Source organism: Nannobrachium achirus, assembly GCF_963921795.1.
Source record: "Nannobrachium achirus genome assembly, chromosome: 10".
NCBI lineage: Eukaryota > Metazoa > Chordata > Actinopteri > Myctophiformes > Myctophidae > Nannobrachium > Nannobrachium achirus.
In genome coordinates, this window is record NC_137819.1 from 35513677 (window position 1) to 35532092 (window position 18416).

Genomic DNA, 18416 nt, shown 5'->3' on the forward strand with positions numbered 1-18416 from the left:
TCGTCATGGGTTTACATGGGTTCGGGCAGAGGGACTTATTTAGCCCCCTACAACTACACCATCATAATCAACTACACCTAAAATCGCTTTGGGAAACCCAGCCATTGATAGATAATATCGTTAAAATGTATAATTCGTTTTTTCATTTTTGGCCAGGCAAAGCTTGGTGCCCAGGGCTGCAGCCCCTAAAACCTGTGCATTAAGCTGGGGCTGGCCAAAACACAGGACATCCCTTATGCTGTATAACAGGAGGACATATTTAGTACTGTGTTCTACCTGTAACGCACATATACGGCGTCTGCTGTCGAAAATAAAAATATGAATAGCGTCTGTCCTCGTGAACCTTTCAAAGTAGCGTATTTGATAGGCATTATGCACTGACGTATGCCCTGGTCACACGAATAGCCGCGGATCATAGATTATAGTATGCCCTCAAAAAAAGTCTAGAACACACCACTGGACTTATTCATTATATAATAATAGCACATAGTGAATGTATAGCTCCTAAATCCTAACAAAATATGTACATAATACAATCAATAATACTATTTCTTGTTAATCAGAGTAAACGTACAGCCGCGTCCTGTAGCAAATCCTCCAGTCGCGTGACAGTGATGCTGCGGTCACACGTGTACTTCCTCTTCATCGTGTCGTGCATCTTCTTCATCTGCTCCTCTGCCTCTTTCACATCAGAGAAGAACTAGATAGACAAATAACTATTATTATTATTACTATTACAATATTACATTATTACAAGAATTATTTGTTTTTTAATTCATTTATACGTGAAACAGGAAGACGTTCACATAGGATGGACATTAAACAGTAAAACGCAAACCATATGAAATCACACAACTCTTAATGTCTAGCTGGTTAAATGCTATACAAGTAAACCCTAACCCCGGGATCCAAACTAGTGAAAATAACTGAGCTTGTAGAGCTGCTATTTTCACTACTTAAAACATTTTTTTAATGGAAATAATTGTAATTTTTGAAGCGGTGGAAACCGCTTCCAATGAATGGCTTTGTGTGTATCACAAATGACCATATATGGTCATTTCAGTCCAGAATGAACAGACTTTTTCAAAAACAGAATGTCCGTTTAATTACCATATATGGTGATCTCAGTCCAGAATGAACAGGGTTTTTCAAAAACAGAATGTCCGTTACCTTATGTCCATATATGGTCACTCCAGGCCAGAATGAACAGGTTTTTCCTGTCCCGTACGTGTAAAATATCAGTCCAGAATGAATAGGCTTTTTCAAAAAGCAAAATGTGTGTCCCATGTCCATATATGGTCATTTCAGTTCAGAATGAATAGGCTTTATATGTCCTGTACATCTAGAATATGTGTGCGGTGTCCCTCCCGGTCAGATGAATGGATACTTTGAGGATTGGTCAAGCTTCACATGATAATTTGGCCTTCAGGGTTTATCTGTCTTATTTAAACACTTTATATTTATTTATGTATTTATTTAATTACAAATTCTTATTTTAATGTATGTGTTTTAATCTATTTTATTTTTTAAACCTATTATACCAACTGTCATACCAGCTCTCCAAATACATTCAGAATAGAAGTTTTATCTGTCCACCGCTTCAATTCGAACCGAGGTTTGATTTTTTATTTTATGTAGAAATATTATATATTTTTAAATGTAGGAATGAAAAGGGGGTATTTACTGCTATTATGCAATGCAACCTTTAAGAATTGGTCCACAACCCAAACATGGGACCCCCAAATAACAGTTTAATGTCACTATATTTCACTAGTTATCCTAATTAAGAATGTCTACTGTAAGTATTCAGATCATAGGTTTTCCTCTCTCGACGCACAACTGCAGAACAGTCAGTTGTAGAATTCTGTACTAAATCTATCCACAAAAATCTTCTCTTATAGGGAACCCTGGCACAAACTCTTTTCAAATGGGGGTCCACGGCCTAATTTGTATCAGTTATAGGGGACTGATGTTTTCTGAACAGAAGTGCATTCATCGTGGACATACCTGGAAGTACGCCGTGTTCTCTTTCACGTGGGATTCAATACAGCAGCACAGCTGAAGGATCCAACTCCACTGGGTCTGGAGGGCTGCAGTGAAAGCCTTGAGGACAGAAGGATGAAGAGTGCATGATTTCCAAAGTTATGTCGTTGAGCATAAGTGAGGTGAGTGAGGTTGTGGATCAGTTATTTTCGGTGCACGACGCCGACACATAACTAAGTATACGGTAAATCAGGTGTTACAGTGGAAAACATTCCCACCATGCCATGGAATTCTGGATCAATCAGTAATCAATGAGGCAAATAGGGAGTCGAGAGAATATTCTTGGTCGTGAATGGTATGCTTTATGTACATGGTATCATGGGGAGAAGTACAATAACTGACACTAATCTCAGTGGTAGAACGGTAGTTCTGCAAAGAGGCACAGGGATCAGGCCATAGTTATACTGTACTCTCTGATTCAAGGACAGGCTGTACCAAAACAATAGCTATCAGGCATAGTGGAGACATCTAGAGACATAGTACTACTATTGAATGAGAGGTATTTCTATATACAACCTATAATCATACCTAATAAGAATGACAGAACTATACAGTAGTGCACTGCCAAGGTAGAGTGAAATAGTGCTTATTTATGGTGTAACACTGATTAAGATATAGATCAGCTCTACCTCTATGGTCTTCCTGGCAGGGTGTCCGTCCTTCAGGAGCTTGTCTCCTGTGGCCTGGACGTTGTTCATCTTCTTCTCTCTCAGCTCCAGCTCTCTCATCAAACCCTGCTCCACAACGAGAAAGCATCATTCAGCATTATAGTTGATGAAGGGTTTTAATACAAAATGTGATGTCCACCACTTGAAAAAAAGGGTAATTTACAGCTGCAAAATTAATAGAAGTGCAAAATTCGAATAAATTATGGATCGCTATTGCTGTTTCTATTGCTTCTACAGGTATTGACTGGTGAATTTCAGATAATGAAAAGTAAATACATTTAAATAATAACGTATTGTTATTATTATTATTATATTTTGGAAATACGCTTCTACATGAGCAGTTGATCATGAGGGTGCATCAATCTGCTAACAACATAGTATAATTCCAACTAAAACGATTGTACATCTTTTCATGAATCTTAGGTGAAATTAAACACTGAGAAGTCCAGCGTACCGAGTAGTTGTCTTTCTTAGCTGTCATGTTGGTGTTTCGATCGCTCCAGTCGTAGTTGACCTCCTCCTCCTCCTTCTCGTTCAGCCACATCAGCTCTTTGGTTGCTGCGGTTACGAAAGCATGAAGCTCTGCCAGGTAGCGCAGACGAGTCTTGGAAGCATTCTGCAGGAAGACATATGATGAACAAACAATGTGCTATTGTCTCTGGTTGGGGAAATTACCTGAAGCTTAATAGGGGCTTGAAAAATCAATACAATTAACCTCTTGCATCCATATTCTGGGGGGGGAACATTAACCAAAAACAGCCGAACTACAAGTTTGAGCTTGTATATTTGGTGTAGAGGTGGAAAAAGTACAGAGCCAACCCTTTTACTAAGTCTAGAGGTGGTCAATAAATATTCAGTACAGTGTGGACCAATTTATGGTACGCTCCAGCATGGTCTAACTTAGTTTATTGTAATCCTTAAACACATACGATACTATTCTCTAGTCCAGGGGTCTTCAATGTTTTCAGGCCAAGGACCAAGGAGTTGAGAGAGAGATGAAGCAGGGACCCCCACAAATCTTTCGCCTGTTGAAGACCCCTGCTCTAGTCTCGTGAATGTTTTCAGTTTCTTTGCTTTGAGTTTTTAAGTTTGTAACTTACCAGAAGTCTTCCATACTGCAGCTCAAGCTGGGACAGGTAGTCACGGTAGGCACTTTTACTCACAGGCGAGACCTGACTCTGGATCAGAGAAAAGACAATGAGAACAAATGTAAAATACAAATTAATCAGTCAAACAGTGAAGTGATTTATGGTGACATGATGAGGAAGTCTATATGATCTATGTTTTGCCATATTTAATGGGTGTGCTGGTATCATCTGGCATGTTGAAGAGTAGTAAACCTCCAAAATGAGGGGTTTACAATTTGATTGTAGTAAATTCACACCCATTGGGAATCAGTGGGGGTAAATCTATTGTAATCAAATTATTGTCTTAGGAATGCGACAAATACAAACAAATATGATTGAACTCAAGTCTCCATGGAGTGTGTAACCAATAGAAAAGAAGTAATTTGGAGGGTGAACTACTCCTTTAATGGTGCAAAGGGCTGTTTGTGCTATGCTAGACCAAAAGTACTAAACCGATATAGGCCTGTGAGCGTGCTGGTCTGTCATTGGTGAAAATATGTCTCTTTCATTGTTTTTCCTTTCTTATCTTAGTAGTAGTAGTAGTCAGTGTAATATATCTCAGAAGAGCACACCTCATCGGCCTTGGCCCTTTCGATCTTGGAGCGGAACTCTTCCACAGACTGGTGCAGACCACGGTGGCTGCCCAGCTGCGACTCCACTGTGGGCAGGTCAGTTCCCCACTCCCCCTGGTCCACCCGTCGCTGGTTCTCCTCCACCCAGCCCAGCAGGTCCTGGATGTAGCGCAGGGTCACCTCATCCAGCTCGGGCCTCACCCTCATGGGGGCCTGCTGGAGGGTCTGGGAGCTCTGAGTCTGCACCTGCTGCTGAACCATCTGAGTCATGGGAATCTGGGCTGTGGTCACACCAGACTTGAGGCGCAGGTTGAACTCACTGCGCAGGTTCACCAGCCTCTCGTGAAGACGGTAAACTCTGGAGAAGAATACAACACATCGGTCAGTGTGAACGATGGAGCTGTGTGTTGATTAATGTAAGCAAATGGGAGGAAAATTGATCAACATATAATAGACAAACTATACAATATTGGGTTTGAGACAATCGTTTTATCCAAGGGTCTTCAATGTTTTCAGGCCAAGGACCCCTTAGCTGAGAGAGACATGAAGCAGGGACCCCCTCTACATATAATTGTATAAATGTATGATACAGATTTTCATTGATTTCAAATCAATGGACTTATAAACTTGTTTGACAGCACTGTCGTTACTTACTTTCACTTGGTCTGCTCTTTTTTTTACCTCTACAACAAACCTATTTGTCAAAGATAGCAGATCTACAAGCTCTCAACGCCTCACGTTGCAAGACATTGAGAGCTTGTAGATCTGCTATTTTTGGCTACATTTCTCCTCAGAATTGTGATTGTGATGCCTTGCATCACAATTCTGAGGAGAATTCAAGTTGATAATCTAAAAGAATTATCCTATAACACAGATTTGGTGGCCCCCCTGTCGTAACTCTGAGGACCCCCTGTTGAAGACCCCTGGTTTTATCTATCATAGATCACGTATGTCTTTAAGCCCATTGATCATCTATGGGTTTAGAGGGCTCTGTCTGTGATCATAGAACTTCAAAGACTCTTAGCAAATAGGATGAAAGAAAAATAATTATAATCTCAGCACTATTAACTACTTAAGCGTGTTTCGAGTAGCATAAATAGTCAAGCTCACAATGCGTTGTGTTGAGGCACGTTGTGAGGTTGTAGCTTAATCCTATACTGTAACATCCGCAGTGTGGGTGAATTCAACATTGCAACCCTAAAATCTACGGTAATTTGAATTTCAGACCTGCGATACATTTGCTCAGCTTGAAGGTGCCGTCCATCTTTGAGCAGCTGAACGTCATTGAAGAGGAATCGGATCATTCCCTCCGCCTTCTCCAGGTCTGCCTCCATCTCTCCTGAGTGCTGAGCAGGCTTCCCTGAACTCAGCATCCTCATGTCCTGCAGCAAACATGGGAGAAGGTATTCATTGTCTTGCTTTTCGTTTTCTGTTCTCTCTCGTTTTCATATAAATTAACCACGTGAACCCTAGCGTCCCAATTCTGGGCATGCCATATTGTAAACATTCAGTGAAAATGGGCGATCTAGATCGGGTATCTTCGACGAACAGAACTGGTATAAATGGGGAAAAGGTGGGTTGACCAACCCTTGGGGAATGGGGGATCCCGGTCAACTGAAGTGTATAGGGCAGGGGTCTTCAACGTTTTCAGGCCAAGCGCCCCTTAGTTGAGAGAGAGATGTAGCAGGGACCCCCTCAACCTTTTCATAGATTCCATATAGTTTAATTGTTTGACAGCACAATCATCAGTGTATTTTGGATTCATGTCAATTTGTGTTTTCAGATATTAGGCCAAGCGCCCCTTAGTTGAGAGAGAGATGAAACAGGGACCCCCTCAACCTTTTCATAGATTCCATATAGTTTAATTGTTTGACAGCACAATCATCAGTGTATTTTGGATTCATGTCAATTTGTGTTTTCAGATATTTAACCACTTGAACCGTCTACGACTTGCTACTTAATAAACTTCACCTTTCACTCTGTACTTAGTCTGCACCTTTCCCCCTCTACACCAAAGCTCTTTGCCGAAAATAGACGATCTACAAGCTCACAACGGCTCGAGCTGCGAGGCGTTGTGAGCTTGTAGATCTCCTATTTTTGGCTAAAGTTCTCCCAATATGGACACTAGGGTTCAAATGGTTAATATAAAAAAGGAAGAACATAAAAAACTTTCTATCACTCAAAGATTTGGAGGACCCCCTGTAGTAACTCTGAGGACCCCCTAGGGGTCCCCCCTGTTGAAGACCCCTGATATTGGGTTTAAGTGGTTAATTAATTAAAATACTGATTATGATACAGCTATGCAAGAGCATCTTCAAGGATGTGTCTCACCGTTTGTAGCAGGCCCTCCACCTGGTTGAGCTGCTCTTCACAGACCCCAGACTCCATCTGGACCTTACTGACAATCCTCTGGAGACGCTCCAGCCTGCGGTGAGGGTGGACAGGTCAGAGAAGAAAGACCACATACTCTATGTGTACTAGTATCAATGAGTCTGCTGTTTCATTTTACACAGACTATGAGTACAAACTGTTTAAAAGGAGAAAGATGTTCTTCTTCTTTAATTTTTCTTTTTTACATTTTAAGAAAAGAAAAAATGCCATGATACACACCATACATGCCAGTGTAGTTTCTCAAATTGGAAAACATGCTAGTGAAAATGTTGAAAAAGTAAAGCACTCACGCCCTCTGCTGGCGAAATAAAAAGTTTAATGCATAGCCATGATTCATAAAGGCCATCATGAAATCTTCTCTGTCCACAGGTCTTTTCAAGCTTTGCCTGATGTTGGAAGATGGGGTACTGAATGGTGAACCACAGTCATCACTGAAGTAGCTTTTCGGGAGTCTTGTCATAGAATGTTACGCCCCGCTAGCTCATCATTAGGAAAACAAATCTTGAAATAAACTAGAATATGCTGCAAAATGACCATAATATTGGATCTGTACCCATGAATTAAAATGTGGTTTTTACTTCCACCTCACAATGCAGACTCAGTTTCCCTTCCAGCCAACGTAGGCTTTACGAGTTGGTTTATGAGTCACAAACTTCAGGTCCAGAGCGCCTGACTCATTCCTTGATGGTTTCTTGCGCCCTGTGGTATTTTACCAGTATTGTTCATAAGGTATTGGCAACAAACTTCAGCGTTTGCTTTGACAACAAGAAGGACATGTGATGAGATTCACAAACAGCCAAGGACTTCCAACGTAAAAAATACTGTAAAAGGTCTTATTTGGGATGTTCCTTTTAACTGTACTTGTACTGTACTACATTTCTATTGTATTGACTATACTTGTACTGTTCTCCATTTTTGTCTAATAAAATAATCAATCAATCAACACTTGCCTCTCAAACTCGGTCCTAAGCAGACGCTCTCGCTCCAGTATGGCGACGTGTAGGCGGCCCCACTCCTTCTCCACATCGATGGGGTGGTACCCAGGTGGCACTTTAACATGGCCTGCCTGGACTGCACCCTACCAAGCAAAAGACTACTATAAGTGACATTTAATTATTATTATCCAATGTGCAAATGATGGTTTGAAGGAATTCGCAGCATTACCCAGGACAAAGGGGCAGTATAGTAAAGCAATGAATACCACACTGCACATACATCTGCATCCAAAATTCATGTATAAAACAATGCAACATTAAAAGAGCTATCTATGTAGAGAACACTGACCTCAAAAGATTTGTAGATATGTTTAGAGCGGTTCTTGTCTGCCTCTTTGGCGGGGAGCTCCGTTTCCTTGTACTTCATAAACTGCCGCCAAAGAACCTGTGGGTTAGAACAAGGATAGATTTGAACCAGATCAGCACTAACACCACCCCCATGGTCACCATCACCTGAGATTTGATCTTGAAGATAAAGAGAGATAATGCCAGGACTTCTGTAGACTAAAGAAGAGAAGTCCAAGGCATACTATTTCAACAACAAAAAAAAGAATAGAGTCTGCACACTGGTGATGCTGGAAAAAGCTCAGTTATTTGTATCTATTCAGATCTTCATCAGGACTTACACGGTACATGTATATTGTGTGTATCATTCGTGTATTCATGTATGTCAGCATCACCAGTGGGCATTCTTTTTTATGATACTTTTGCTTGTCTTGCACCTGGGCCACGGATGACGTGCGTGCACTGCACTTTCCATCTCCCTCAATCTGCATGCTTGTCTACCTCTGCTGTTCCCGCAGAGCTTCACTCACTCACCTCAATCTCCTCATAGCTGGTGGGGAACTTCCTCTCCTCAAAGACCAGGATGTGATGTCTGATCCATTGTAGCAGCATGGTGACCAGCTCGTAATACTCCTGCCAACGCAGCTCTAGCTCCTAAAACAAGGATGCAGACAGAGAACAGGGTTCGTGTTAACTTTACACTATGTACTGTAATCAGATACCACTGTGGTACTATGGGTACTATTTTGTTTGTTCACATGCTTCGTGCAAAATTGTCCAACAAATCCAAGACCATTAACTGAGAAAAACAGCCGGTCATGTTGTAGGTTACTTTTCCTTTGACTAGTCAACTGGCAGAATCAGTGTTTCGGCACAAAAGGAGCACTCACGTTAGCTTTCACGCCGTCTTGAACATCTGGTACTCTGGGCATGACGTCGTACATTGAGGAGACGTACGTAATGATGGACTTTTCATCTGGGTGTGGCACGTCCACATCTACAGGCCAGAAAGGAGTTGTCAACAACTGACATTTTTCAAGGGATTTCTCTTTAAAAGATGCAGGGAACAAATCTTTTTTGGCCAACATTCAAAATAAAGTCTTAAAGGAGTAGTTCTATAATATTTGTATATATTTTTTTATAATATCTTTGGGTTTTCTTCGCATTCCTAAGACAAAAAACTATTTTTTGCGACCAAAGGTCGCAGTTTACCATGAGAAATGTCACAGCTTGTCTGCATGTAGACGTGAAGCACATTTTTGTACACATTTTTACAGTCTATGGGTTGGTTCCCTTGACACATCACTGTGATATCACAGGTGATATCACATCACAAGTGACATCACCTATGTAAAAGTCCATATATGGGTATTCCCCAGAATCCCTTTTATGCCCTGATATGAAGATCCCTGATGTCATCGATATATATCACTGGCCAGATGGCCAAGACATGGCCCATATCTGTGTGGCTGGTTCAGATAGGGATCTCCATGTATTGGCATAAAATATATTGTATGTTGTGATGTCATGGGAACCACTCTAACAGAATCCCTTTTATGCCCATATATGGAGATCCCTGATGTCATCAATATTAAGCCCATATCTAACAGGACTTCATATGGGAATGCCCATATATGGAGGAAGACAGCCCATATCTGTGCATCTGGTTCAGACAGGGATCTCCATGTATGGGCATAAAAGGGATGTACTATATACAGTACATGGATCTCCATATATGGGTAACTGCTGGTCTGATATACATCACAGGCCAGATGGCCAAGAATTGGCACAACCTCACCCTTTAGGGCGAGGTCGCATGTCGCCCTGAGGCGTCTTACTAGTAGTAGATTTACCCCCATTGATTCCGGATGGGGACCCAAATGCAGTTGGGTCCCCATCCGGAATCAATAGGAGTACATTTATTGTACCTTAATCACATTATTGACTTAGGATTGAGACAAAAAACTAAAAATATTATTGAACTCAAGTCTCCATGGTGTGAGTAATCAATAGGAAAACAGTCATTTTGGGGGTGAACTACTCCTTTAAGCAAGGTTTTGAACCAAAATGCAGATGAGTACATTTGGTATTTCTTTGTACTGTAAATGAATCAGAGTAATACTGTTGACCCTGCATGTGTTTTCTCACCCTCTGGGTCCAGCAGTCTTGTGACACCCAGCTCCCTCTCTGCCACACTGAACGCCTGCTCCAGGTTCTCCTGGTTACTCTGGTGGTACACCTTACCCATGTCAATCAGAGTTGGCCTGGGGAGACAGACAGACAGATCATAAATAATACATTAAAACTGGTACTACTTGAAAATTACTATGCCTGTCAATCACAAAAAAAGTGATTAAGCTGGGAAAATGTATTTGTTACATTACATAATTACACTTTCTTTTTTATGTTGCACCTGCCACTCATCATTTTCCACATGCTTGTTGCTTGAGGCGTTTTGATCATCACTGAAGTTGGGGGGAGTTAATATCAGACAGGGCAGGCAAAAACAAGAGTCTTTGCTAAAAGTTGGGCTTGCTATTCCCCCGTCAATTTGTGCACAAAGAAAGTAGACTTTGCACGCACACTGCCAAGGAGGTAATCACAGACAGCGTGCAGATACAAGTACAAGGAATATTATAAACTCAAAATGGATTCACAGCACAGGTAAGCAAAAACCTCAGCTGCAATAAAGAAATAGCAAGTAAAATACACCACTTTGTTTAGAAATACCAAAAAGGAACATACTGTATAGTGAACACCAAATAGCTTTAACATTGAACGCAGATATTAGCTCTAACTTTCGTGCTGGGCATTAATCTCTTACACACAAAATAGAAGTCTTCCACAGTTTGTGTAGGAAGGAACAAGAATGTATGCATCAAAGTTAATCCCAATCACCATCTTTGGAAATAATTAATCAATAAATAACGTACACTTGCACGATTCTCTGCACATAGTATTCCCCATGACCTCGGGGTGGTTCCCTGTCCACATAGCATGCTTTTCTGTAGGATAGTCTATCCCTGCTCAGGTGCACAAACTGTGGCTCGGATCCTGTGTCGCTCTGAGATCCTCTGCTAGAACGGGCCCGTGGGCTCTGGGGACCCCTGCGTGACTCTGAATAGTTCTCGGACGGGATGTCCTCGCACAGCATAACCACCCTGTCCTCCAGGTCGCTGGCGGAGCCGGCCACACTGCTGGAGGCACTGTTCAGTCTCTTCCCAGACGGGAACTTTCTCTTCATCTTCTTCATTGCTGCACGGGTCGAGGGTGCTGTGTTGCACTGTAGATTTCCTTTTATCCTGTATCCTTTACAAATACATCTGTCTAGTGTTTGGCAGAAGGTCCGACGTTGATAAAAACTAACATCCACGAGCCATGACAAAGTGAAAGAATCAATGTTACTCTAACTTAAGAGGAGCAATTTCATTCTGGCTCCAGTTGTTGACTTGCATCCAATTCCGCATCTATTGCGCTCTTTGTCCTTTGCTCTCTTCTGTTCTTCTCCGCTTGAGGGATCAAATAGCTCCTTGCAGCTCCGAATGTGTTATGGTACAGTGGAGCCCATCCTGCTCTACCTCCACAGAGAAAGAACTTATGGCAGAATGGTTAGCGTACCTGTGTTTTGCTGCAACCTGCAGACTCCAGAGCACATGCCCCTAGGGTATCTTATTCACACATTGACGTGATACACCCTCACAGTAAAAAGGAAAAACGTACTCTCATTATACCAAATGATGCCAACTCAGGTTGTATATGTTGTTTTGGTGTAGTAGTGTTTGGGGGATGCTTCAAGTTTTTAGCTTTTCCATGCAATGCATCTTGTGACAGATATCATGCATTTTCATTGTGATCTGACAACATAGTCACCCAGTGTCAACATTTTATCACAAGTGTTGACAGCAAATTATGTTATTTTAAATCCATAATGACTGATTGGTGTGACTGTGAATGATGTTTAACAAATGAACCACAAATTGCATTGTAAACAGAGATTAGATTCTCCTTGATACTTGACTAATGGTGATTGACCACAAGGTTGTCCTGACATGCTAAGTATTTTGAGGAGAATATTAATCTAACTACAACTGTAGGTATGCAGCAGTGACAGTGTCTTCAAATTGTATAGCCTGCAGCATTTCAAGATCCCAGGACCGGGCAAGCTTGAGCGATCATAAAATGGGTCGGAATAGCTCAAGAAAATATTTTTACTTCTCCATCAATTATGCTACATAACTATACTAGACAGTACACACGCATGGTTCATTTAACTATCGAGGTCGTCACAGACCAGGGGCCTGATGAATAAAATCTATGAAAATCGCTGGTGAGTATTTAGCTTCAAAACTTTTCATACTGTTGATGCCACGTTGATGTCTTTTTACGGTGAAACATCATTCGGAATAAAACTTTTGTTGCTTTTGCTAGATATTTGTGTTCCGTGTGCATGTGACCTTCTGATGACACAAACAACAGTTCAAATTAATGCAAATTAATAAAATGCATTGCATAAAATAAGCCTGATTTGGGTCTATTTTTAAGACTTTTAGAGATTCATTAATAGTGAGCATTTGTCTGTGTTCTTTTTGGAGTCACAATGTAGTCAGACGATTCAGACCTGTTAAGGGTAATGGGGCCCACTGATAAACTTGTGATCATAGTCAGCAGGAGAACAGAATAGGATAGACTAGAGGGCATGGAACAGGAAGAGGGCTCTGGTGGGATTCGATTGCCGATGAGCAGCAGTGTGATTCTGGAGGGGAGTGACTACATTGTTGGGCACAGATGGCGACACTTTTATCCAAAGGGTCTTATGAGTGCATTTTTAGCACCGATATCGCAGTTACAATAATGCCAAGTTTGAGTTTGACAGGAAATTAATGAGTCTCAACCCCAATGACAAGGATAGGCTGCATTCTCTGCCCGCTGGGCTTAACATAGTCCAGTTTATTGTAGCATCTCACCTGTGTTTGTGTATGATGGCATTGAAGAGCTTGCCGTCCCTCCAGCTGGTGGTGAAGTTGTCACAGCGCATGCTGTGGTATCCTTCCACCATCCTCTGGGACCAAAGCAACAGCTTCTCCTTGGCTGTCATGTCATCTGATTGGCCATTCACCTGGATGTCTGAGATCTGGTGGAACAAATTGAAAAATCATGACTAAATACTGTGTAATGTTGAATTGTTTGTGTTTTTCTTTTCCTTTTCCTTGTATTCGATGTGGTTTTTGGTTGAATTTAATTTTCAGTTTGGGGCCATAAAAATAGCCAATCCAAAATGAATGAATTACTCCAATGCGATACACCAAACAAATGCACTACTCTGTTTGTTGACAGAAGGGAAGGCTGGTGTTTTCCAAAACACCAGTTGATTTCTTCCAGACTTTAGATGACTCACATCTCAAACCTTCATTAACCAGTGGCTGTATCTGGAAGGCACATGAAGTCCTTTGCACTTACTGGTTTGGAAGAAAACCAAAACGATTCATGAGATCCATAAGAGCAAAATTAAATTGATAACCGCTTATTTAACCAAGCTAAATCTGCCAGCAAGGAGACGTTGGCGTCTCCATGTCACAAAACCTCCATGGGCAAATTCCTTTTTAGAACAGTTGGCAGTCTAGGTAATGAGTCACAAGAACTCCCTCTTTTTCTCTCTCTCTCGCTCATGAAAGATGAGACTCAACTAAATACACAGGAGGCTTACGCCGTAAAGATGTAAGGTGAATGCCAGTGCTGTGTTTACCTTTGTGGCACATTGACAGAATTCCTGGCTGCCGGCTATTATAAATGTACAAAGTAATGTCTATGGTGTCTATTTTGCATGTAATCCAATCCACATATTGAGTACATGATCCATTCCACACTGATTATGATCTGATCCATACAGTATCTCTATCTCTTTATAATTTGTATCTCTTGGTCAAATAGTATTTGCAAATAATTTACAGTGATTGCATTAATCATCTTGGGAGTGCCAGATAGATGGGGTTTGTAATATAGGGTGATGCAATGATTCAACAAAATATACACCATCTCAGAGATGAAAATGTCAAGATTTGAGTGAAAAAATCCAAACTGAGCAAAATAAAAATATTTGCAGATGATACATTTGCTGTTCCAGTCATGAGACCTATTTCTAGGCCCTCGATAGAACAAGCAGGGGCTTCATTACAAAACTAACGTTATTTTGTGGTCATGCTGATGCGTCACAGAAGTGCTCACAATTTCACTTCCAGGCTTTTTTAGAGGAAAGGGTGGAGGAGAAAAATGAGGACAATCACCCTTCTCTACAGAAAGGGGAACCCCAGTGCTACGTGCGTGGGCACCGAGTGAGTCACAAGCCCAGTGGAAACACAGGACCTCCGCCCTTCAGGACCAAATCTACTTTATTTTTCTACTAAATTGAGAGAAATTCCTGCCTCCTCCCCCTCGCAGAGGAGGTCTATTAACTCAACCGCTCACTTGCACGTCTATAAACTATTAACTTAGTAGGCCATGGGGAGCTCAAAGGAAATCAGCCTTTGTTTAATGATGACTACCATGTGCCACTGCAAGAGTTTACTTTGTGTGGAACAAATAACAGGCACCAGATGATTAAGTGCTTCCTCAAGGATGAGGTTTTAACAGATGAGAATTATTTTGTACACCGGACGGCATGTCAGGACCATGCAAACAGAATAGTGGTGTCAAAAAGAATCAATTCAGCAATGCATCGCAATTCGGCAGTGCTCAATTCTGCATTGATGCAGCAACGTGACATAATCGATAATCAAAGCCTAAATATAATTATATATAATATATAATTATAATAATATCAATAAAATATGTTGTTAATCATTATATATGACTGCTTGTACTGACTGTTTTTTTGTTGCCAAAACAGCTCTTGCCATGTTGTGCAGTAATGGTAGAAATCGAATCGAATCGTTACCTGGTGAATCGTAATCAAATTGAATCGTGAGGGAAGTGCCAATGCACACCTCTAAAACAGAACAGAAGAGTTGGAGGGGTTTGTTGAAAGTGCTTGAAACATTTACCAGACAAAGGTAATATTATTAAATTATAATAATGATAACGACAACAAGCATCACCGTCGTAATCATTAGAACACCCATTAGACCTTAGAATCATATAGCACTTTTCTTAGCCACATTAAGGATTAAATCGACTTGTAAATCTAAATGCACTCTAAAGAAAGCAAAGTACTGGAATAAACGTGACTGCTTGTCACACCCATTTTACTTCCCAACTTTCTCATGGGAATCACTGAGTCATGAAGAACTTGGGTAGGAGACCCGGTTCTGCCTCCCACTATGACCCTCACATCCATTATAGCATCAAAGAATTTTCCTTTACTCTCCCTTTTTCCACATTTTAAAAAGTCACCATCTGGTAAACCAATTCCCAAACATTAAAAAAATCATCTTTAATTTTAAATGAAAGATGATACCATAATCCACAGTGCGTTACAATGAGTGAATTTAATTCTTGCTGGGCCCTATCTTCTGTCCGGCATAAAGAGTGCATTGCTATTTTCCGAATGTGTGCACAAAGCAGACAACTGAAAGAATATATACTGTATATGTTTTGTTTAGTTGTATATATTGCATTAATAGTGTGTGGTTGTCACAAAACCTGCACTAGGCACTAGGGCTAGGCCACACTGCCAAATTGGCTCATACAGTAACAGTACAGAGAATGAAAACACACTGTCTTGTCTGTGTGAATTCATGGGAATCAGTAGTGGTTGTATATACAGAGATTAAGTAGTGCCAAATGTTGAATTAGATCCAAGTGAAATGAAGCGCTCTCGGACTTGTGCTATAATTATGTCAACATCAGTGGGTGGCCTGAAGTCAGTTTGATTAGTGCGCCTATTGTCAGAGAGCCTTACTACACTGTGGTTTCCTCAACCCTGACATGGAAGTGAATCAATCATGTTCTAATGTAAGTAAACTCAGCAAACCGCACTTGATTAAAACTCAAACCGACCGCAATTACATTACTTGCAACAAACAGAAGCATGTGCACGAACCCTTTGTGAAGATTTGCAATGATGGACAACAGACTAGGAAACTTTTCAGGCAAAACCGATGAGTAATGCAGTTTCCCCAGATTTATCAGGAGATGTCTGGAGAGATTTTTACTTTATTGTCTGTGATAAGGAATGTTACTGATCTAGATGGCCTACAGAAGGGCCAAGTTCACTTTGTTGCTTAGATTTTCTCTCAGTTTTTCCATTGTGGATACAGGTATCTCAAATATCTCGAAGTCTTGTGTTTCATCTATAAATAAACCATTATAATTGTTATACATTACCTGGAAGTGAAGGATGATGGTCCATATCAGCCCCAAAGTCAGCTTTGGGTTACCATCTGCAATGTCATCATTCCTGATGTTGACCAACTTGACCTGTTAAAATATCGACAACAGTATGTTAGTTTATTTATCTACAGATACATGAAAAGAACAAAGGAAAATCAAAAGAACAAATGAAAAAAGATTCATAAGTTGTGTACCTGTCTATGTTTAAGAAAGTCCAGGGCGATCTGTACATTCTGCAGTTTGTGAAAACGCATCCGCCCTTTCTCCCTTGGCTGTAAAGAACAAGAGGACACAAAACTTAATTAGGAAAAAAAAATATTTGTCAATAAATGCTCAATGCTCAATATAGTAGGAACCCATGACTGAGGACAGGTATGACAGTGTCTGACTGACACTGTTTGTACTTTGAGAAGTAGACTAATATTTTAAACAATCATGGCCTTAAATACAAGACATACAATAAATGATTGGAACATTTATGTGAGGTTTGACTCAAATTCTGTTTTGCTGTGAACAGAGCACAATTTAATTTGACAGTCTTTTTTTCTTTTGGATCTCTCCATATATAATACAACATGTCTCTGAAATGAACTGGAGTTCAGCCAGGATGTTTGAAGGTGAATGCATGGGAATGATACAGCAGCAATATATCCCTCCAATAATCAGTCACCGCCATTGTTGTCTACTGTACATACAGTACATAGCATTTTATTCTCTAACATTACAACATTTAGATAGGTAGGCCTTAAACTGGTTCAAGCCAAATTTCATATGCATCCACCACTGCTACATGAGTCTCAAGTGCACTAGAAACTGTTAGTTAACATACCGTACAGTACCTGGCTGACCACGTCATGCATTGGTGCAAGATGTCATAAGCTATAAGCCAATCGCAAGCTTTACTGCTGTATTAGTAAAACATTTATTGGCTTGCAGCAATGCTACTTAGTCCTTCGCTTTTCAATAGAGTGAGTGAACCTAATACAGTAAAAACCTGCATGTATGCTACAGTATAATCTTCATTTTCAAGTATAACAATTCTTCTGAGATGCCCACACCACTGCACACACAGTCTGTGTCCAATACAATTCTCATATTTATACTGCTATTCAATTCCTCATGAAGCACTCACTCCATCTCTAAAATAGCATAAGAAATGTCTCTCGTAACCCAGATAATCTACATGTAATATGTAACTCAACTCAATTAAAACCCTTAAGAACTACGGACCCAGGAGGGACAGAGGTTGGGATGTTTTTGCTAACTCCTCAAAAAACAAAATGGAAGGTGGGGCGTGGGGGGGGGGGCAATGTTGAACATAGATCGAGCGAGGGACAGTAACAGGGAGTGTGACATCATGCACAACCCAGCAGCCACCTGGGGTGGTGACACATGCCACGCCCAAGGAGGCGGCCAGCCACGGTCCAGGCGCCACTCACCAACCGCACGTTCCTCACAAGGTCACGTTCCCTCGGCTACCAAGGCAAGAGCATCGCAAGAGAAGAAGGCGGAGGCAAGAAGGGGGACAGGTCAGGGCAAAAAGGTCAGCAGACAGGAATTAGATTGAAAGGAAAAGGGATCAAACAAGTCAGTGCAGAGAACGGTTACGAGATGAAAGCAAAGAATGGAAATTAGTGTTGTTGTTTTTTTTAAAAGGGGGTGTGAGTGATATTGTTTTGTTAAAATGTGTGTTAAATAGCCCCATATTCCGATCATATTCAATCATTGCTGTTGAGTAACAGGGGTCTCCCTGTGTCACCAACTCTTTATTAAACAGAAAATACATTTTCAGGTTGGGATGCCAATTTTATCCAATCAGGTGAGAGACCTCATACAAGAGGATACAGGATAAACAAGTGACATGGAACAAGTGATGAAACAAAGCAACAAAAAAAAGGAGCAGACAAAATTAGAACTGGATATTTGTGTGGTTCTCTCTCCTGGTAGGATACAATTGGTATCCTGACCTGAAAATGCTATTTATATAGCGCCTTTTCTGTTTGCTGAAGA

General features: G+C 40.9%; 1 protein-coding gene across 1 annotated transcript in view; it reads right to left on the reverse strand.

The window, feature by feature from the left end:
- pleca (plectin a) overlaps positions 1-18416 on the reverse strand; it is a gene marked incomplete at its 3' end in the record, with an annotated part of 72771 nt that overhangs the window by 20107 nt on the left and 34248 nt on the right. The window contains exons 6-21 of the mRNA XM_080735430.1: positions 16601-16678; positions 16401-16493; positions 13046-13212; positions 10230-10345; positions 8972-9078; positions 8616-8735; positions 8086-8181; positions 7752-7879; positions 6742-6835; positions 5638-5792; positions 4411-4768; positions 3812-3889; positions 3166-3327; positions 2673-2777; positions 2008-2103; positions 575-700 (exon numbers count right to left, since the gene is read on the reverse strand). Of these exons, the coding sequence (XP_080591556.1) occupies positions 575-700; positions 2008-2103; positions 2673-2777; positions 3166-3327; positions 3812-3889; positions 4411-4768; positions 5638-5792; positions 6742-6835; positions 7752-7879; positions 8086-8181; positions 8616-8735; positions 8972-9078; positions 10230-10345; positions 13046-13212; positions 16401-16493; positions 16601-16678 (2079 nt within the window). The remainder of the gene's footprint in view (positions 1-574; positions 701-2007; positions 2104-2672; positions 2778-3165; positions 3328-3811; positions 3890-4410; positions 4769-5637; positions 5793-6741; positions 6836-7751; positions 7880-8085; positions 8182-8615; positions 8736-8971; positions 9079-10229; positions 10346-13045; positions 13213-16400; positions 16494-16600; positions 16679-18416) is intronic.